This window comes from Nasonia vitripennis, chromosome 2 (assembly GCF_009193385.2).
Source record: "Nasonia vitripennis strain AsymCx chromosome 2, Nvit_psr_1.1, whole genome shotgun sequence".
NCBI lineage: Eukaryota > Metazoa > Arthropoda > Insecta > Hymenoptera > Pteromalidae > Nasonia > Nasonia vitripennis.
In genome coordinates this window covers 14,740,365-14,763,448 of record NC_045758.1, presented here as the reverse complement: position 1 = coordinate 14,763,448, position 23,084 = coordinate 14,740,365, and the positions used below count along the sequence as shown (strand labels likewise).

At 45.8% G+C, this 23,084-nt stretch overlaps 1 protein-coding gene across 5 annotated transcripts in view; it reads right to left on the bottom strand.

The window, feature by feature from the left end:
* LOC100120008 (venom dipeptidyl peptidase 4) overlaps positions 1-23,084 on the bottom strand; it is a 197,356-nt gene that overhangs the window by 1,104 nt on the left and 173,168 nt on the right. For all 5 annotated transcript variants that reach the window (XM_008203938.4, XM_008203940.4, XM_008203941.3 and 2 more), the window contains 4 exons: positions 21,605-21,792; positions 7,229-7,423; positions 1,511-1,671; positions 42-253 (listed from right to left, as the gene is read on the bottom strand). In XM_008203938.4, the coding sequence (XP_008202160.1) occupies positions 42-253; positions 1,511-1,671; positions 7,229-7,423; positions 21,605-21,792 (756 nt within the window). The remainder of the gene's footprint in view (positions 1-41; positions 254-1,510; positions 1,672-7,228; positions 7,424-21,604; positions 21,793-23,084) is intronic.

The window sequence follows — 23,084 nt, the reverse complement described above, 5'->3', positions numbered from 1 at the left end:
CCGTTAATTTTGAGTAGAACTTTTGCCGCGAATCTACTCACCTGCTGCCTGAAGAGAATATCTTTTTGCTCGAGCATTTTGGCAAGCAGCATGGACTGCTGGTAGTGCACGTTGTCGTCGAGGGTGCCGTGAATCAGGTAATAGCCCTTGTTTTTGATATTGTCAACTTTGTTGAGAAGCTGGCTTTGATCGTAGCCGCCGAGATTGTCGGCGGCATTAGGAAGGCCCATGAACCTCTCCGTGTAGACGGAATCTGTAATTAAAACAAGTTATCCTAATTAATCAGCGTCGAGATGTGTATGTGTGTGTGTGTGTGTGTGTGTGTACAGGTCTATGTGTGCTGCGTTAGACTGCACAAGAGCAAGATTAATGAGTTTTCTTGGTAATGAAAAACAAGGAGAGAGGAAAAAAAGAGTCAGGTTAGAGGAAAAGGGACCTTTGACGGGATGCAGGCGCGATTTCGCGCGGTAATAAAAGCTGGCGTCCTACGAGGGACTTTTCCCCCTGTGCACATGCTAATGGTAGACCTGTAGCGGGGTACTTTTTCTTCGTAATTATAGTCGGCGCCGAGCAGTGTAGAGCAGTTTTATGAGATTCGAAGAAAAGCGTACATATATGAGCAGTAAACACATATTATTACTAGTATATCAAAGCTTCGCGCTTTCCTTTGTCAATACCTTTTATTGCACGTTGTTTTAATATTTCTCCTGCGTAGCGGCAATTAGAATAATTAAGTGCAGCTTTTTTCAATATTGTACAAATACAACTCATATTTAATTTTACAAAGTCCAGGAAACGTGAAATAAAATTGTAGTTTCACCACAATTTTATTTAAAATATTCAGACTGTTAAAGTTGACATAATAACGTGGACATTGACGCAGAAATCGAAATCCATTGGTAAATAGCATTCTACCGGATCGATTCGCTCGACTGCTTTTTTACCAATTTTACTCATACACGTAAAATGTGTATTTTTCGAGAATGTACAAACAAGCGATGCGGCTCATGAACGATCGCAAACATTTGAATAACATCGATGGCAGACAATGACTTTTGAAAAGTTCAACAATCGCAGTATTTCCTATTTCCCGTTTATTAATCAATATAAGCATGCAAATGCCAATAAAATGAATATCTTATATGTAAAGCAAATTTTGGAAAATGTATAGACTTCTTTGCATAAAGTCATCTTTGCTCGAGTTACTTTACATATAGATAGAAGTTTTATACGCGTAAAAAATCTAATACTGTCCCAACTGAACTAGAAACTGTATGTAATGCACGTTTATATTTGAATAAATTTTGACAGAATACAGGAGAATTTTTCGAAAAAATGGTATGCAAATTTGCGCGAGCAGCTTATTCCACGAAACATGGGGGAAAAGGGGAGTAAGCGATCCGTTGTGGCACTCTTAGTCGAGAGCGCGTTTCCAAGCGCACATGTATACATATAGTATATGGGATGTCTACAGAGCTTTTGAACCGATGATATGATGCGGCACTCTTACCGTAAAGCGTCCAGTCAGTCACTGGTGCGACTGACAAGCCGCATTTGAAAATTCCATCGAAATCCATTGCCAGAGCCATGCCCGTGGCGTAGCCTCCGTAGCTCCAGCCCCATATCGCAGTTCTTGAGCGATCGATGTAGGAAAAGCTATTTTGTAAATGCCTGAAAATTGAAAAATTCAACGTTAGAACGCCTCCGACGTCGATTAAATTCTATCTTGAGACTCCATCGCATCGTACACAAGCGCACGTGATATCTTTTCAGCAGTATATAGGATCGATTTTTTAATTTAAAAAATTTTCATCAAACGTGGAAAATTGTAAAAGTCCTCGAAAAACGACTTTGTGAACTAGAGAGGAGCAAAGGGAGTTAATTAAAATAAGTTCCGGAAGCAGCGTTGCTGCTTCTGCTGCTGCGAAGTCGAATCGTGTATAGTTGGAAGCTGTGCTCGCGCGCGCGGAAAGCGTACGATGGTTCGGTTTTCAAACTTTTCCTCCTTATTCGGGAACATCTGATTTAATTATTACCCTGAGCTTATCAAATAAGTTTAATTTGCGAAGAGCGAGGTAGCGAAAGTCTTAATTAGACAGATCCGCGAATTTTTTTATCAAAGTCAAACTTGCTTCTGACTCGCTCAACTGCTGAGATAGAGAGACGAGGGAGCTCTCGAATAGCTCTAATTCCGAGGTTATAACAATTCGGCGAAGCTTTTTCTTATATGCATACAGGCGTCTTAGCGGCAGAATCCGAGGTCATTCCGCGAGCTAATACTCCGCAAAACTCGAGCGGCTCTCTTTATACCGCGCGACGAAAGAGGGAAGGGAGAGGCGCTGAAAGGCTGCGCGCTGCAGGATTCGAATATCTGACAATCTGTAATATCCCTCTTCCATCTACGCTTTTATCCCTTTGGTTCTGGGAAAATCCTCGAAATCGAACGAGTCAATTCCCCCCCTTGACATTTCTTCCCGATTCGAATTGCTTTTCCTTTATTCCAATTGCGACTCGCGCACTCGATCGACATCTTTGCAGCTCTCGCTCTCTCTCTCTCTCTCTCTCTCTCTCTCTCTCTCTCTCTCTCTCTCTCTCTCTCTCTCTCTTTCTCCCTCGTTTCCGCCCTCCTATATGGCCGCTATATACGCGGTCCTCTTCGCCAGCGTGACCCGCGATTCGGACGCTCACGTACCGAAATTGCCGGTTATTCATCAATCTCGACATTCGCGCTGACTGAATTATACATTACGCGTCGTTTTATTAAGCGCGATTTCGAAGCCGATCATTCGACCAACGGTGCGTTTGTGTTGCAACGTAATTTTTATGCTCTCAAATAAATTAATAATCTCATGAGTCCGAATCAAAGGGTATTACGTTATTAAAAATTCAAGAGATTTTTGCACGAGGAATTAAATACTCTCGTTTTTTATAAAATACCCGATAAAGCGTCCAGCGGACGTAAAAATGCCTCCAATGTAACCGGATATTTAGAATTCAAAAACTTTTATCATATTTTCACAAAGTTATTACGGTGTGTAAATTAATGAAATTAATAATGCACTTTACTGTTGGATTGCTGTTCGGTGAAGGATGATTAAAAACTGAATGTTTTACTTTATTTGTTGATCAATTCATAACACTGATGAAAGCAGAAATTTATAAAAATATAGCCACATTATGTTTCGCGTGTACAATTATTCGCGGAAAAATCATGAATATATCCATACCCTCATCGATTTAGAGCGCGTAACTTTTAGTGTAATTAAAACATTCATCCAACCAACCAATCGACCAAAGTATCATTGAACATTGCAAAGGCGAATTCAACTATGACGCAAACAAAGCAACTGACCAGTTTGCATAGAAGAGTGAGTGAGCTTTACTTGGTAATAAAATTACTCAGCATATAGGTATACATAAGATATATACCCAGTCCGCAAGTTTTGTCCGGCATAGAGAGAGAGAGAGAGAGAGAGAGAGAGAGAGAGAGAGAGAGAGAGAGAGAGAGAGAGAGAGCGAGAGAGAGAGAGTATCAGAGCAGGTTGCGGGTACAAGTCGCCGACGACAACGAGGAGTACAGCTAGCCGGTGCGGGCGCAGCCAGCTTTTCGGGGGCGTGACCCGCACCGCACGCAGTGCACGTATACAGTACAGACGTCGTCCTCATGTGTGTGTGCGCGAGTGCCTGGACCAGCAGCTGCGGCGAGTGTTTTGCTGCTGGCGCGACGCGATCGTTCTGCGCGCAAAAAGCCAGTCGCGAAATTGGAGAGCGGCCAAGTGATTGCGGAATCGCGCGAGAGCCTTTGCGCCGGCTTCTCCCCCCCCCTCTCTCTCTCTCTCTCTCTCTCTCTGTACTGCAGCGGCCCTTGCCCCCGAATACTACTCCCCGCTGCTGCTGCTGCCGCTGTAGCTCCGAACCTCCTTGTCTTTGTCATCTTTTTTGATCTCTTTGCTGCTGCAGCAGCTTGGTTTCGAGCATGCATATACGTATGCAGCGGCATCTTTCCTTTGAGGAAGAGATCCGCTCCTTGCCGCTGCCTATATATTGGCGCAGTGTAGTTTAGCCAGCTTCCACGCGCTGCTTAGAATCCGCAAGCTGATTGCACCCGGAGCGCAAGAGCACGTCTCTCAGCGTCGCGCCGCGCGCGTCTTATTGTGTTCCGCCGACGAATCTCTCGCTCGCTCCTCTCTGCATACAGTCAAAGAGTCGATAGCGTATACCTACGACCAGTGCAACATTTCACAGGAGTCGCATATAGACGAGAGAGAGAGAGAGAGAGAGAGAGAGAGACTCTGAACTATATACGTAGCTCCGCAGGGGGCTTCGTCAGCGCCGTCGAAGAAATCCGCGCGTATCGTGTGCAGGCACGATGCCAGCGCGACGACTCCCTCCTATCCTCTCTCTCTCTCTTTCTCCCTCGACGTAGGAGCCGCGTTTACGGGGCTCGTAATTGCATTTCAAGAGGCCAGCTGCGTATACTTTAATGATGAGCGAGCGCGAACTGCTGTTGACCTCCCGCGCTTGGATGAGAATTTAATCCACGCTCGCGCGACTTCGTCTGTGTGCGTTACGTGTGTACCAAACGAGCTGTTTTCAGCCGTCTCTCTGCTAATTCGTTATAATTATCAACCGCGCTCGAGTCGCGCATCACGTTTGCGAAGCCAAGCGCGCCAAACGAGTGCGAGCTTAGTGGAAAAATCCGAGTTCGGCCAGAGGCGCTGCAAGCGCCGCGTGTAAAGTTCGTTTACGATAATTATTGCGAAAGCGAGCAACTTTCGAGTGGTGCTGTAAAGCTTCTCTCGAGAGATTCTCATTTCGCGCGAGAAAATCGATATTTCTACAAGTCTATCGCAAAGTAGCAATATAAAGTCGTCGCCTGATGAGCTCATTCATTCAGCGTAGTCGGGCAGCGGCGGCGGCAGTATCATTAAAACAAATCGCGACGACATTATTGCGCCGAGCGATTGTAGTCGGAAGCGCATTGTATTTCCGTATCATCTTCCGAACGGAAGAGCCCCGGGAGGGTGGCATTTCTGCCAGGGCAGTTGGGTGAACCCTGAGATTTCGGTAGCCTCGGTATACCCCCCACGAGAGGAAGGGGGAAGGATCAGTAATGTCCCGAGCTGTAACTAGTCGAGTGATTGAAGGACCATCCGGTTGGCGAAGATCAAAACTAGTATACCCAGGCCCTTGTAAGCTAGTCGGGCTCTAACTAGCTGCTTGGGACTCTAGCCCTGGGAACGCTCCGGCGTAATGTATGGTTGGCCAATGCCAGAACGAGTGGGACGTTTAGAACGTGGTAGCTTGCTTAGTACACTCCGGTGGAAACGTTTGTGAACTCTCTACTGGAGAGGATAAAATCAGTACCACGGGGTCGGGGAGCCGCACGATAGAAATCCTATCCCGACAGGGTAAAGGACTCGTGGTGGCGGTGGTTAGCCCGCATGCTGGGCAGAAAGTTTAACTTTCGATGTGTGAGTTGCAGTGAACAACTCGGGTATTGACCTGCAGAGTCATGAGGGATTGGATGGATCCCGCCGCCCATCCGAGCGACAGGTTGACTTCCCACTTAATGTCACCAGGCATCGGTAGGTCATCGAATGTTAACGTGCATTCTTTGATCGCGTTGGCCGAGCGTATCTCGGCCCCGCGCCCCATGGGGGGTCGTGTGGAGAAGCCTAGTGCATAGCCCGCACGTTAAACAACCGGATTAATGTATTTCCGTATCGGGGACTAATTTTCTTCCGCGGCTCTCGAGAGAAATGAGGATTCTCAGGAGCTTAATACATGTTATACGCCATCATGCACAGGCGTCCATCCTGATAAGTTTTAGCCGGCCGAGAGGGAAATAAAGCGAGCATGCAGCCTCGTCGTGGAATGAGAAAAGGCCGCTGCAGGAGGCGAGTAGCCGCAAGAGCCGGAAAAAAGTCGGGAGCCCGATAAATTCAGACAAAGTTAGGAGCAATTTTCTTCTTGTTAACGTTTTCTTATCCCTCTGGAGAGTGAGAGACGGTCGGCGCGCGCGAAAAAGAGCCTCGAGATGCAGGAGAAAGTGTGCTACACTCTCTGCTACCTATATACCCAGTGCGGCTACTGCTGCAGCTACTTCCAACTGAGAGAGAGAGAGAGAGAGAGAGAGAGAGAGAGAGAGAAAGAGAGAGAGAGAGAGAGAGAGAGAGAGAAAGAGAGAGAGAGAGAGATGAGGGAACGCGCCGCGAGAAAAAAAACGAAAAAAACCAAGAGCTCTGCCACCGCGGCGAGAGAGAAGAAAAGAAGTTAATTTAACGGGCACGGTCCTGGGATTAGGTGTTAGAAGTTGGTTACATCACGCTGCAGGATCACTCCGGATTACCGGCCGGGATATGTTCCTCAATTCATTACACCGCGCAAGACGAGGCCTTCTCCGGAAGGATTTTTTTCTTCTTCCGCTCTTTCTTTCAACTCGAGTTTTATCATCGGACCTCGTTCGCTCTTTCTCCGCGGGCGTGCGCTCTCTCTCTCTCTCTCTCTCTCTCTCTCTCTCTCTCTCTCTCTCTCTCTCTCTCTCTATCGCGGAGATGCGTATCGGACTTTTCCAACTTTTCGTTTATAGAGGAGATTCTCTTCCCGACTTCCTTCCGCTGCCAGACTCGCGGACGTACAAACGCGAAACTCTCTCGACTTGTTTGTCTCAGCCTGTCAGCGCGATACCGCCGTTTCGTTTTTCGTGACGGAGTGTATTATACGGCGTATGCGAGATATTTAACGAACGTTCCCCTTGAAAATGAGGAATCCGCGGAGCGCGTACACAACAACCTCAACGAGATTCAATATTTTGAATGAAAAGGCAACGTGTTCGTCGCTATTAATTGCGTATACTCTCGTTTAAATGAAGCCGTTGCGCGCACCGCTGCGGCTTTGATCGCCTACATAATGCGATTCAACGGAGCTTTTGATCAGTGAAAGTTTTCGCCCGCCCCGCGTACAATATACGTATGGCTTTGCGTCGAACGGCTGTGCCGATGAATTTATACGCTTATATATAATTTTGAGCCGATCACCATGGCTCTTTATAATTATAGCTATACATACGCGTACGCTTCGAGTTTGCGGCTTTTGTCTACTCGAAAGATTCGCTCGCGTTAAAAGCCGGTTCTTTTAGAGCAACGCGTATACGTGCGACGTATATGCGACCGTTATTATTTAAGCGCAGTATATACTTTATGCAGATGGCGAAACGTCGATTTACCTCGTAACGTTTATTTGGTCCATGATTTCGACTGTGCCGAGATTCCTGTAAACAGCGAACATCATGCTGTTGCCTTTTAATCCGCTTCCTCGCCCATCGATCGACGCATAAATAATGCTCTTGTTCGTTACCAAATACGTTCCCCAGTCTATATTGAATTTCTCGGTTACTTCGTTAGTGTCGGGTCCGCCATATCTGTAACAAAAGTATCTCCATGTAAACAAGCTGAATTTCATTCATCCGGTCGTTATAACCATGATACACCAAGCCGTCGTATTTCATTTTATTTAAAATTCAATTCCCTTGTTGCGCTCACCTCTCGACCGGGTATCGGTCGCAGCATTTTCAGCCAACAGAGAGCTTATCGGTATTTGCGCAGCGAGCAATAAATATAGATTTTTCAAATTAAAAAGCCGCGGGAAAAGCGCACAGGGATATTGTTGTACGTATATAACATGGAAGAAGCGAGCGTCTCGAGAAGAGCACGTAGCCGGGGGTAATTGTTTATTTAAAAAATGCGCGGAGGAGCCCTAGCCGAGTATCAAAGAGGTCCGCTAGCCCTTGGGGCTACAGCGTCGTACGTTTGAATTCCTTCGGAGCTCGTTTCCAAATTCTCTTTCACGGTCTTTCTTACATGGCGACTCTCCTGTGGAATTCTCTTTTGGCTCTAAAAGCAGACGAGCGCCAGGGCTCTGGGATGTGTGCCTTGTACGGTAATCAACGTGCGATGCTCTTTTCTTTTGCCCTGCTGCAGCTATATCGAATATCCACCTGCGCAGAGGCGTGGGCTCGTGTTCTCGAGTTTCGATAAAGTGATTGAACAATAATGATGTTTAGGGCATTATGTCATTTTCCAATGGAACATTGTGTACGACTGTGGAGCAAATATCGCGTAAACGATAATAGCAATGGGAGTAGTCGATACAGTATATCATTCGATTGGTGCTATAGCGAGTAATGCCCAACAATGCTCGAATAACAGGAGAAAACGAAATGACTAGTTATTTTGAAGAGGTTTGTATCGAGACGGTTAATTGAGTGGTAATGTAATGAAACCTGTTACAATGCCGCTACCCTAAGTGGGTCTTGGGCGTTGTCGTCCAGATCGGACTGGTGGGTGCCTATCACCACTACACAGCGCGTCCTTAGGTTGCGGATAGACGAACAGCCCCTGAGAAAGAGGTTAGCTGCGAATAAATTGAATAAGCAGCCGCGGACAGACGATAGGAACAGGCGTGGGTGTGACGAGCCCACACTGTCGAACGCATTCATCTAGAAACACTACGCAAGCACCACAACAACAAAAACACTTCACATTATCTCTTATCTCTCAATCTATCTCTTTCATCACACATTACAAAAATGGGCAAAAATCCTGCTGCCGAGGAGGATGCGGGAGCGATGACAACTGCCCCGAAAGGGGATGTGTAGAATGATTCGTCACCTGGTCTTACGCGGTAACGATGCCAGCGAAGGCGCGCTGCCTTGCAGGGGGGCGTTAGGATGCGAGAATGAAACCGTAGTGTGTCTGACGACGAATTGACACTGTCCTCGTCAAAGTCGGAAAGCTCTCATACTTAGTTCTAGAGAGGTATGGGGGTTATCACCTCTAGAACGGTGGACTCACCTGCGATCGGAACAGGATCCGAAGCGCGCGGGTTTAACATAATATCATGGCTCAAAAAAATCAAATCCGAACCAAAAGGGACTTAAGGGCCGGAACTTGGAATGTTCGCAGTCTATACAGAGCAGGTGCGTTTAAAGAACTCGTAAAGGAAGCTGATAGGTACAATCTAGATTTGGTAGCCATACAGGAATCGCGGTGACCAGATGGCGGAGTACTAGCATCGGGTAACTTCACGTACCTGTATGGGGCCGGGAGTGGGGGATCTCTAGGCACCGGATTTCTCGTAAGCAAAATCATCATACATTCGGTTAAAAGTTTCAAATCCGTCAATGATAGGCTCTCGTACATCATTATCGAAGGTGAATGGTATAGATATGTATTTATTAATGTACACTGTCCTACGGAGGACAAAGAAGAAGAAGCTAAGGATCTCTATTATGAAACTTTAGAGCAGGTAATCGACCAGTTCGCGTCTTACGACACAAGAATAGTATTAGGCGATTTCAATGCTAAAATAGGTAGGGAGGAAATGTTTAGGCCTACTATAGGTAAGGAAAGCCTGCACGAAGCCAGCAATGATAACGGTATTAGGGTCATAAATTTCGCGGCGGCAAAAGATCTTATAATCAAAACTACGTGTTTTAAGCACAAGAACATACACAAGGCAACGTGGACATCGCCGGACGGGGCCACACAGAACCAAATTGATCATTTCCTCATTGAAAAAAGACGTCATACTAATGTTCTTGACGTAAGGGCTTACAGAGGGGCAGATAGCGACTCGGACTACTTCCTAGTAGTAGCCAAATTAAGAGCTAGACTAGTAGCGAATCAAAATAGTAAGCGAGCAAACAAGGTAGAAAGCTTCGATATTGAGAAACTACGAGATAGAACAGAGCGAATTAGGTACCAGATAGAAATTAATAACAGGTTTCAGGCACTTGAAGAAGCAAACACATCGCCGGAGGGGAATGACGAACCGAATAGCTTATGGGGGGACATCGAAAAAACGGTAAAAGAGGCCGCGAACAAAGTACTGGGTAAAAATAAAAAGCCAAAGAGCAAACCATGGTTTGACGAAGAGTGCGAACTCTGGTTTGAAAGGCGCAAAAAGGCTAAATTAGATAGCTTACAAAATAGAAGCGATAGGACCGTAGAAGAGTATTCTAACGTAAGGAAACAGACGAGCGCGATCTACAGAAATAAGAAGCGGGAGTATCAAAAGAATCTTATTAGGAGAATAGAAACTAACAGTAAGGAAAATAACCCCCGCGAAATGTACAGAGGGATTAACGCCATCAGAAAGGGTTTTAGGAGTAGAGCGCAATTGATGAAAGACGAAAACGGTGACCTCGTAACAAATGACAACGAATTACTGTCGCTGTGGAAAAATTATTTCGATAAATTATTAAACGTGCACGAAAATAGCGAAGAATTAGGGGACGAAATTGACACTGCTGAACCCCACGTGGAGGAACCGAGCTACCAAGAAGTAGAGGCCGCGATTAAAAAACTAAAAAACTACAAAGCCGCGGGAAATGACTCTATACCAGCTGAGTTACTCAAATATGGGGGCGTCGAGCTCACTTTCAAAATCTATAAACTAGTATGTGCCATCCGGAAAAATGAAACAATACCCGAAAATTGGAAGGAATCTATCATTATACCGATTTTTAAAAAGGGGGATAAGACAGACTGCAATAACTATAGGGGTATTTCACTTTTAGCAACATGCTACAAAGTTCTGTCAAACGTAATACAAGCTAGATTCACTCCATTCGCGGAAGATATAGTAGGAGATTATCAGTGCGGATTTCGGCGCAACAGATCGACGAGCGATCAAATGTTTACCATAAGACAGTTGTTAGAGAAAAAGTGGGAATTTTGCGAAACCATACACCAACTATTTATAGATTTTAAGCGAAGCAAAATGTATCAAATTCTAGTACTTCTCGGTGTACCGAAAAAACTCGTGAGATTAATTCAAATATGTCTGAACGGAAGCACGGGAAAGGTCCGAGTAGGCGGTAATGTATCAGAACCCTTCATGATACGCGATGGTTTAAAACAAGGGGATGGGTTCTCTACGGTGCTGTTCAACTTAACGTTAGAGTATGCCGTTAGAAAAATGCAGGTTAGCCAGATAGGCGCAACGCTTAATGGAACAACGCAGATACTAGGCTACGCAGATGATTTGCATATACTGGGGGATTGTAGGGAAACGGTAGCAAGAAACGCGGAAATCCTCATAAAAGCGGTGGAGTATACAGGGTTAGAAGTGAGTGAATCAAAAACAAAGTACATGATTGTGGATAAGCTAGGCATCTGCAGAGAGGAGGAAGATCTCAGAGTTGGGAATTTTACTTTTGAAAAGGTTAGCGAATTCAGGTATCTGGGTACGACCATAAATGATAGAAACGAGATTAATGTCGAAATAAATAAGAGACTCCATTCGGGTAATGCTTGCTTCTACGCCGTGAGTAATTTACTTAAGTCGAGGCTGTTGTCTAAAAACGTTAAAATAAGAATATACGGGACAATAATACTGCCGGTGGTTCTGTACGGGTGCGAAACGTGGGCTCTCACTAAGCAGGCGGACAACCGTTTTAGGGCATTTGAAAATAAAGTCTTGCGAAAAATATACGGGCCGAAGAAAGATGAGGAAACCGGGGAATTGAGGAGACTACACAATGATGAGTTACACAATCTGTACGCGTCACCAAATATTAACAGAATAATAAAATCGCACAGATTGGGATGGGCAGGGCACGTAGCGAGAATGGGAGACGACCGTACGGCAGCGCGTGACACGAAGGGCAGGCCGATGGTAACGCGACCTCTAGGTAGACCTAGACGTAGATGGGAGGACAACGTAAAAGGGGATCTAGTAGAAATAGGACAGGTGGGTGTCGATCGGAGAGGTGCATCTTGGGTGGGGTTGACACAAGATAGTGCAGCGTGGAAGGCTTGCGTAGATGAGGCGATGAACTTTCGAGTTCCAAATGCCATGTAAAAAAAAAAATGTAATGAAACACTGTATTCGTGATTCCGGGATTCACATCGTTAGAGTAGAGCCCATTGTTATTGCTATTAGTAAAATTATTATGCTAAAATATAAATAAATCAAGTTTTCGCACTCACTAATAATGAAAATTCAGACTGATTACACAAAAAAAACAAATAAAAGAAAACACAGTTATCAGTTAACAATCATAAATAACTGAAACACAAGCTGTTTGCTCACCGCGAATAAAGTTCTAAGTTCTGCATTGCTATAAAACCGATGAACCAGAGCTAAAGTCGAAGGGAGCATTCTGAAGTTCCATTTCAATTTACAGCCAGGACTCTATAGCCCATAGTTTACGTTTCTCCCGAGAGAGAGAGAGAGAGAGAGAGAGAGAGAGAGAGAGAGAGAGAGAGAGAGAGAGAGAGAGAGAGAGAGAGAGAGAGAGAGAGAGAGAGAGAGAGAGGAGAGAGAGAGAGAGAGAGAGAGAGAGAGAGAGAGAGAGAGAGAGAGAGAGAGAGAGAGAGAGAGAGAGAGAAGAGAGAGAGAGAGAGAGAGAGAGAGAGAGAGAGAGAGAGAGAGAGAGAGAGAGAGAGAGAGAGAGAGAGAGAGAGAGAGAGAGAGAGAGAGAGAGAGAGAGAGAGAGAGAGAGAGAGAGAGAGAGAGAGAGAGAGAGAGAAGACAGCGTCCAATCGAGCAAAAGGGCTAAACGGTGCAGAGAGCAATACGCGGCTTCTTCGTAGTGCGTATATACGTGCCGGTAATCGCGGGAATAGCGTTGAAGATAGATAATGCCTGGAATTCACGAGAGGAGCGCGAGTGATAATCAGATGCACTAGCTGCGCTTCCCGAAAGCCAGCCTGGCCCACAATCGCTTCTTGCTCAACTGTATATATAGTTGAGCGCGAGCACAGGCCAAGGATAATTAGTTCTCGCATGCTTCTGTCACACTCCACGGAGTGCACTCTTGCTGTTCCGCGACGGAGAAACGTAATCCGAGTTTGTTGATTCCTGCCAAGACTGATTGCAGCGCGAGGACAGCTTATCTCGGATTCTCGCGAACAACAACAGCAACGCGACTATAGCTGTATTCTGATGCTTCGTTACCCGACAGTATAGTCTCTCTGTGCCAGTCGAGAGAGCGCGTTGGAATTTTTCGAAGCACTTTCTTTTTCCTCCCCCTTATATATAACTAAACCTTCTTCTAATTATGCCTCGTTTGACTTAGCGGAACATTCTACTTGCGAGATTTTTAATAACCCGTTCTCGGGACCAGCGCCGTCTCGAATTCTCCGAGCTGCGGAGGAAGTCGAATAAATTTGCCAAGCGGAGAGTGGCCACTCCGAGGAAAGGGGGGTTCAAAGCTAGATTCTTCTAATGAATTAGGCAGAGGCCAAGAAGATTAGGCGGGCTGCCTTAAAAAGCTTCGCATTAGCCACTTGCAGTCGCTCGAGTCTACTCGGCGGTGGCTGAAAAATGAGCTTATCAAGCCCGAGGAAACAGCCTCCGTCTCGGCTGCGATGTAAGTACGAGGTGCGCAGAGCATGCACTTATCGGCGCCTAATGAATTTCGCTCGGACACGTGCCGGGACTAAATTTTAATAGCAGCCCCTCCCTCTCTATCTCTCTGCCTTCTTCTCGTCTGTCCATTACGCGAACGATTCGCGCACACGGAGCACGACTTTGAAATTTTTCCGACGAAAGAGAGAAGCCACAACTTTATTCATTCTCGGCGGCGCCGTATATAGCCGCGTGCAGACGGGGTATTAGAGAGGTCTCTTCGCGCCGAACTTTCCGCTGCAGTGAGCGGATCGCTGCTCTCGCTGGCTCTATGAATAATCTGCGAGAGCGTAGCCTTATACATAGGAAAAAAAAGGGTGGGAAAGAGAAAGAGAGAAGAGACGAGGTACGACACTATAGATAGATAGATAGATAGATAGAGATAGAGAGAGAGAGAGAGAGAGAGAGAGAGAGAGAGAGAGATCCGCAAGCGGAAAAGAGGATTACGAGGAGCGCCGGGACGCACTTTCCTCCGCGGAGTAACGCCTTGTGCAGCCGCACTGCTGCTTCTCTACCCCGTCGTTCTTTGAAAGCTCATGCACACGGCGCAAAGAATTCCGGCGGACCTCTACGAGCGCTAATCTGTATACAGAGCCAGCGCAGCTGAAAATCTCCGTTGCGAGCTCGCGCGTAAATGAGGGATATTCCGCAGAAACCGTTCGTCGGCTGGAGGATTCGAATAGGAGAAAAATATACTGGAGGAAATATCGCATCGTCCGGGCAAAGGTTTTTAGGTCTGTGTAGAATATATTCACGCCTGCGGAGGTGCAAAATCAAATTTTTATTTTTGTTTCAAGTTAGATTTCTGTATAAGATAATTAGAAGAACCGAAATCCAGTGCTTTGGAGCCAATCTCGTGAGTGCTGCATTTTTGCACCTTCTTTGTATAGCTTGTATAAACCAAGAACAAAGCGTCCCAGGGGGTGTGCGACTTCAATTTGTTTTTCAAGGTTTTCAACCCTCTAACTGAATTTTTTTTTAGAATTTTTTGCTTGGCTATAGGTACGACTACGTATATAGAACAAAGCTGGCGCGCGTAGCCCTGCAGGCATCTAAGCTCTTGAGCCGGTGGCGCGCTCTTTGCGTAATCTAGATCTTTCAGGAAACCGTCTGAAGTTGCTTTTTTGCAGTTGTCCCTTTTTTTGCTATTTATCTCGCTGTCCCAGTTTCCTTGAACCGTCGATATCGCCATGTCGCCGTGGCGTTCCATCCGTGCACGCTTCGAAATGTCGATATTACATAGTCTAACTTATCGACAAAACCCGAGCTTTAGATTCTAATTAGTCCTTGTCCCGAAGACATCGCTATTCTGACGGTCATTTTTCACGTATAAAATCGAAAAAAATTCAACGATTCAACGCTCGTGTCGATTTTCTGCGCGCAAAAAGCAAAATCCAATACTCCTAATAAGTCGACTATACGATGATTTTTTATTCCCGAACCGCAACTCTTCTAGCTCGTTTTTGCTGCCCTTTTGTTGAGGTTTTCCGCGTTTCCCGTACCTTTTGTTCTCCCGTCGAACGCTTCTTCCCTCTTTCTCTCTCTTCTCTGTACACGTATATGGAGACACGCACGCGACTGTACGTAATAGAGCCTCGTCGTTTTTGTAGGACGAACAGCAGGAACCGCAGCGGCTGGAGCGTATACGGGGCGGACGCTCTCGGTGTACTCTCTCCGGGGAAGTGAATTATGCGGGCGTGACGAATTCGCCGTTACGTGGGATCACGGATTATATTCTGATGCCGGACTTGTAACTCAAAGAGACCGATGCTCCTATAGTACACTCGATCTTTTCCAGAAGACGGGATTTCAACTGTCCCTTATTCAGTTATTGCGGTGAATTCTCCATATCGACATAAGCATTGAGCAAATACGCTTCTAGAATGCGCTCTCGAAATCGTTGAGGGTGCTTTAGCGATGCCGCAGTATAAGGAAGAAAGAAGATCCAGATAAGAGTGCCGTTTAAACGTAATATGAGTTTCTGGAATAACATGATAACGGTATATTTTCGAATTTGAGGAAAACAGCGCACTGTATGCGGTGCCCGAAAAATCTCGTTCAAAATGCTGCACAGTTCATACAGCGATTGTGGTGCAATGATTCAACTGATGACCATCGAGATGAATTGACCGTAATAAAATCGAAGGGATTTTAATTAATAACTGTAGGCTGTGCAGTCCAGCACATGAAATATGGCATACTTGGTGTGCATTATCGAATGAAAAAATGATCAGAGTCAGAAGTAAAACCTTCTCTGCGTATAAGCGTCGTTCAAACAGATCCAATTTCGCCGATAATTAAAGTGGCCTACTGCCACGCGATTACTAATTATATATAACGCGGAGCGCGGCGGCGAATTTGAATTCGCAGTAGTTTAATTAGGTCGAATCGCGAAAAGGAATAAAAGTCGACGAGAGCTTGCAAGCGCGCACAAGCCGCTCCACTGCTGCAGTGTACTACTATAGGGGCCATAATGAAATAACAGGGAAAACAAATTCGCTTGATATATCGCCGGAGAGTGCATGGCCATTCGCTTAGCGCAAATGAGCCCTTAATATCTTAACGCTCCCCCATCGCGCCCTAAAACATAGAGCTAAGTTTTTACGCGCTCTCCGCGCGTACAGCCTCAAAAGTTCGCGAGAGAGAGAGAGAGAGAGAGAGAGAGAGAGAGAGAGAGAGAGCGAGCGCACCGCCGCCGCCTACAAATTAGACATTATTAGGATTTACGTCGGAAGTTATATCGCGCGCTCGCGGCGCCGGTATAGCAGCGTTTCGCGCTCAGCCCCGCGCGCTATACGCGGCCAAGAGAGAGAGAGGAAGGGTGAGTGGGAGCAAAAGATAGCCGGCAACCGAGCGGTGAGCGTAAATTTACGAAAACGTCGAAAACACGGAAAGCCGCTTCCCCCGAGCGAGCTCCCGGCTAGCGTGTTCTGCGCATATCTAATCCTTTTTTATCTCGCCCGCGTGAAGCTTTAGCGCAAAAGTGTCGCGCGCAGTCGTAGATAAAATTCCGCTGATGTATACCTATACCTGAAACCGCTGCTTCCTCGGCTATCTTGGATCCCCCGCCCTCGCGAAGAATTTCTATCTGCGTGCGCGGCGTGTAATTCTATAATATTGCTTTTCCAATTACTTGTATAAACGACAATTTAATACCGGCTTCGTTGCTCGCACGCTCGATTGCGGAAGCGCGGACCGTGACGCCGGTATGAATACATAGATACACTCGCGCAACGCCGGGAGGGAAATTAAGAATCAATATCTCGCAATACACAGATATTCCCGAGTCGTTTCACCGCCGCGCTTTTATTCCATTCCCGCAATTTGGACTTTGCCTTTCCTTCCCCCGTATCGGTTTCCAGTTAGTCCTTCCTTCTAGCTTTATTCCGTGCGGTATTTTTAATTGCTGTACAGCTTCCACTTTGAATGTGCTGCTTCCATTTATTATATCTATATCTGCGTATAACAGGTAGCGGCGAAGCACGTTCAAAAAGTACTTTGCATCGTCTCTCTCTCTCTCTCTCTCTCTCTCTCTCTCTCTCTCTCTCTCTCTCTCTCTCCCACGGCTAGTTTTCCTTCGTTCAGACCTCGTTTTTGCATAAAACGCGGCGGGCGATATCCGGCCGCGTCCAGAAAAGCAAGGCTAAAATAATCAAGTGCAGGCTTCAACTCTTCAAACTTTTGTTTTTCGACTCTGGCCTCCTTCACTTCTCCGGGCAAACATTTCAGCAAGATTTTCTTTGTTCAGCCGACGCCCCGCCGAATATAATGGGATCTATCAAGCTGATTGGCTGTTTAATCTGAGAAAGCGTCGGCGATCGGAAACGCTGATCGCGCGTTGGCGGTCGAGCAAAAAAAGGCATCGCTGTGTACATGCCGAGCGCGCTTGTCTTCATCGGGTTCTAAGGTATCTCTGTCCGAAGGTCTAAGGGTCTGTCATTTTAATGCGAACTCTCTCACGGGTCACATTGAGATGATCAGGCTCTTTTTATCCACTCGCTCTTTATTCCACGTAATAGCTGTTACTGAGACCTGCCTAAGCGAGAATGTGACATCCAGCCCTTCACTGGATGATTACCTGCTCTACAGATGAGACAGAAACAGAAACGGTGGAGGTGTGGCCCTCTATATACACAAATCTCTGACGGTTAGTGTTATTTCATCATCCGACGGTGAATGGTCTGGCAAGCCAGGCAAGCCTGAATACCTCTTTTGTGAAATATCGGCCAAGGGAGTTTCTCCCATCTTTGTGGGGGTTGTGTATCGTCCACCTCATGCTCCTTTTTTCCAAGGCTCTAACTTTATTGACCAACTAACAACTCACATGCACAACTACTCCACGAAGATTATAATGGGGGACTTTAACTCTGACCAACTATCCTCATCTGAAGATGCCAATTTCATCAGGGCCTTCATTGATGAGAACTCTCTTTCGTCCGTTCCCTATGGTGCCACGCACCATAAACAGGGTTCTGATACCTGGCTTGATTTATGCCTAATCGACGAGCAGGATCGCCTGCAGTCATAGTGGAAGACAGACGCACCTTTCATCAACGGACACGACCTTATCACGGCCACTCTCGACGTACAGATTCCACGCTACGTACCAAATACATACTCATACAGAAACTTTAAAGGAATCAGCGCCGATAAGCTAAGGGACTTTCTTAGCGAATGTGACTGGTCATCTCTCACCACTTCATCACTCGACGACTGCATATCTATACTTAACGCTAACCTCACTAACGCCATCAACCACCTCGCTCCATTGCGGACTGTGACACCAGGACGACAACGTCACCCGTGGTACACTGCGGCTCTTCGTGACCTTGTATCCGAGAGCAATAGATTTTACAGGCGTTTCAGGGACTTCAGGCTCGAATCAGATCGAGGCGTTTACAGATTAGCTAGAGACTATGCTCACAATTACTATTCACGCCTGTCCATCTTGACCGATATTGCTGAGATCTGGAAAGAGCTGGAGAAACTTGGAATTTCTGCCACCAAGGCCCCCTTACCATCTAGATTTACCACAGATGAACTCAACACGCATTTCAGCGCGATCTCAAACGATCCGCTGGCTCCTGCTGTTGAGGATTATCTAGTTACCCTGGAAAGTCTTGACCTCCCGGAACATTTCGAATTCAACCCTATAACGGAATCGGACATGTTGGCTGCGGTATCGCACTTTGACACTCAGGCCAGGGGGAGCGACGGCATCCCACAGGTTATCATCTCAAAAGCATTGCCGGTTCTTGCTCCCTTACTAAGTCATATTTTCAACCTGTCCCTGAGCGAACCCTGCTTTCCATCTGCCTGGAAATTGTCACTTGTGCGCGCACTCAACAAAATCAGTTCACCAACAGCCCTGACTGATTACCGTCCGATTTCACTTCTCTGCTTTCTTTCCAAGGCTCTGGAGTGGCTAGTGCACAGGCAAGTCTCAGAATACCTTGAATCAAGGCTCTTACTAGAAAACCTTCAAACAGGCTTCCGCACTGGTCACAGCACTCAGTCTGGCCTAATTAAGCTAACTGATGATGCCAGGGCTGGGATAAACAAAAAGAAAGTAACAGTGCTCGTTCTCTTTGACTTTAGCAAGGCGTTTGACACTGTGTGTCACGTCAGGCTCCTGAGAAAGTTATCCACCTTCGGCTTCTCAAAGCAAGTCATCCGCTGGTTTGCCTCCTACCTTTCTGGTAGAGAGCAGGCCGTCGTTGGTGACAATAACGAACGTTCTTCTCCTCGGCGTCTCAACATCGGTGTCCCGCAGGGGTCCGTTCTGGGTCCCCTGCTGTTTGCATTGTACATCAACGACATCGGTTTCTGCCTTGATACCGATGTTTCCCATCTCATCTATGCGGATGACTTGCAAATTTACAGTCAATGCCACCTCGCAGAGCTCGATTCTTTATCAAACAAGATGAGTGCCAATGCTGAGAGGATTACTGGTTGGGCTGCACAGAATAAGCTAAAACTTAATGTAGCTAAAACTAAAGCAATTGTCCTGGGCTCTCCCTACTACATAAACGCATTACCCTCAACAGCTAACACCTTTATTGACATAGGGGGTGCCCAGGTCAGCTTTGAATCTTCCGTGCGTAATCTGGGATTGGTGCTCGACTCTAAGCTTACGTGGAAGGAGCATATTACACAAGTGTGTAAGCGTGCTCACACGCTAATGTACAGGCTTTACTTTTTCAGGAAAAGCACCAATCTCAGGTTGCGCAAGCACTTAGTGCAGGCCCTCCTGTTTCCTCTTATAGACTATTGTTCTCTCGTATACTGTGACCTGACGCAAGAACTCGACCTAAAACTTCAGAGGCTCGTGAATACAGGAATTCGGTACATCTATGGTGTAAGAAGAAATGAGCACATCTCCCCATACAGGCGGGAGTTGCAGTGGCTAACCACTGCCGGACGCAGGAAGTATTTCACTGCTTGTTTCTTAAGAAAAATGTTTAACTCAGCCGTACCATCATACGTACGGGCATACTTCGACTTCCGCGTGACACTCCGGCCTGTTAGAGGGGAGATGATACCTCTGGATATTCCGACATTCGCGACGGAGACGCTGAGGAACTCGTTTCATATCAGCGCCTCTTACCTATGGAACAACCTACCATCTCACATTCGTAACACTACATCTATCTCAGGTTTCAAGAGACTAGCTAAAGAGCACTTTTTCGAACTTGAAAATACAAACACTTGAATTTCTTGTACACATTCACGCACACGCACACACTCACACACTCTCGCTTAACCCATCTTCACATTATCATACTATCACAATACACATTTTTGCTATACTACTACTCCTGCTGTATACAATTTATCGTACAACATATTGTACGCAAAATAAAACTAATTAATCTAATCTAATCTAATCTCTCCCACGGCTAGTTTTCCTTCACTCAGACCTCGTTTTTGCATAAAACGCGGCGGGCGATATCCGGCCGCGTCCAGAAAAGCAAGGCTAAAATAATCAAGTGCAGGCTTCAACTCTTCAAACTTTTGTTTTTCGACTCTGGCCTCCTTCACTTCTCCGGGCAAACATTTCAGCAAGATTTTCTTTGTTCAGCCGACGCCCCGCCGAATATAATGGGATCTATCAAGCTGATTGGCTGTTTAATCCGAGAAAGCGTCGGCGATCGGAAACGCTGATCGCGCGTTGGCGGTCGAGCAAAAAAAGGCATCGCTGTGTACATGCCGAGCGCGCTTTTTACAGTCGAGAGTACGCTCCGCAAAGCAGGATACGGTTTTCCGCGTGCGCACATTACGGCTTCGCTGATTTCGATCAAATGGACCGATTAGAGTAAAGCAACGTTGTTAACGGCAATGTTCGAGCATTCGAGTCAGGTTTTTTAAGTCAGTCTTTTTTACTATGTATACACGAGCTCGGGACTTTTCTCCCGTCGAATATCGATCTCGACCCTCGCTTCCTCGATCAAGGTTATCCACGTGCCCGATGGCGGAGCGGAGCTGCCGCGTGGCATAACAGGAGGGATCGTTTTTAAAATGAAGCTTAACGAAAGTGGCTTCTCAGCGGCGAATAAGTATATCCGGAAGGAAAGTAGAGCAACACTCTGCGCGCGGCGAGAGATGGGGGCCGAGGGTCGACTTTAACTCTCTGCGGCGCTTTCATCGGTTGTGTACACAGATAAGGTACGTGATGGGAGTGTATTGAGTGCGAAGAGGAGGGAGGGGGGGAGAACTGTGAGCCGATCTGGCGAAAAAGCCGAAGTTTGGTCTTAGCGCGCGTTAAGTGCTTCCATTGAAATCACGCGGGTCAGCGAGTGATGTATGCGCGGGTAAGCATTGCTTTCGGCTCTGCGCAGCCACCGCGAGCCAGCTCTCCCCGAGAGCCGAAACTTTGCGTTTTAGCGCGTGTATTTGTACGGCTTTGCGAGTGTGCGCCTCTACGATGCGGTAATGCGTCAACTTGTCCGCCTAAGAAAGTCCCCTTTGTGGCAGGGTCCATTGGAAAAGCGCATTAGAACGAGTATCCGATTGAAGGTCGGCTTTATAATAGTGTTTCATTCATCGCAAAATAAAAAGATGCAGCTGTGCTCCTGAGAAAGTAATAAAGTTATAAAAGTAATAAAACAGAAATATAAACGAAATGGAAAAAGCTTTCAAATATTCATCCATGTATCGAATGGAATATAATGAAAAGTTAACTTACACGTAAAGCAGCATAGGATATTTCGTTTTTCCGGACAAGTCCGCGTTGGGTGGTAAAAGCAATTTGACCTGAGCTTCAAAACCCCCGGGCACTGGCACTGTAAACCTCTTTACTGTTGGACGAGACTTTTCGGCGATGAGTTCTGCCACGGCTATATTGCTTTCCCACGCGTAAACTTTCGTTGAATTCTGAAAAACAAAATAAAAATAGCAATATGATTATGAGGCATGCTGCAATATCAAAGTGAATTTATTTATTTACTGAGATTAGTCTGCTTTGACTCGTTGAGTTATTTATTTGTTCATTAGAGCGAAATCGGTATCTACTTTAAACTATTCGCACGAAACTATGCTCTACAGTATACAATAACACCAGAGCGTCTCATCTCGAGACTTGAACAGACACCGAAATAATAAATGAGGAGCATGATTTAATTAACGCCAATTTAACGACCTCTTTGTCTTTCATACAAAATGAAACTAATTAAAAGCTCGTCTGATGGCTGGCGCAGTAAAATTCGATTTCCCATAAAATGTTCTCTCGAGCAATATAAAAATACACCTATAGCTAAAAATTGCAGCCCGCGCGCACGTTGATGAAATATTAACATGAAAAGAGCTCAAATTCGCGGCAAACCATGCAAAATAGCTGTCTGCCTTCAGCAGTATTTCCTGTCGCTTCGAATTTTTTCCAGACCAAATAATTCGCCTGTTCGAGAGAGGCATGGATATCAATATTTGAACGTGTGAAGAAGCGCAAAGCGGGGTGTGCGAATGGTTTCGCGGTCGAACGTTGGATGAAGCCTGCAAAAAAAGCGACCGCTCGCACGTATGTGCACAGTGGCCGCGTACAAGTGACGGAAAACCGAGCAACAACGAATCAGCGAAAAAAGTCGATCGAAATTTAATAACGAATGAAAAAGTCTCTAGGCCGAGCGTGAGGCGTGCGGATGAAAATTCTTCGCTTCGATATTGTTAATTTGAGTTTTAATTGCAATTTGCAATACGTCTGTGTGCTGTGAAAATGACAAAATTCAGAGAGGAGGAAGTAATTATCAAGATTCATTAATAAGCTTTTAAAGTTTTCCCTGCGCAATAACTTTAAATTAGTTTCAGAACTCATACAGTGCATACATGACAAATGAGTTGGAAAAAAACGATGAGAATTTGTCGGTGCATACTGTTTACTTCTAGTTTGTTGATTTTCGTCCAATGTGGAATTTGGCCTATAATGATTACTTGTATAAAGTAAAATTGCAATGTGCATATATATTCAAAATGTTGAGATTCTAAGGGAAATTTAATTAATTATCGACGAGATCAAAAGCTTTTGATTTTTAACCCGGCGCAGTGACTTTAAATTGGTTTAAAAACTTTATACAGAGCATAAAATGTCAAATGAGAAATAATTTCGTCAGTATATTTATATACACTGCCTGTCCCTGATTACTCATATACTTCGTTTCCATACAAAATCCACC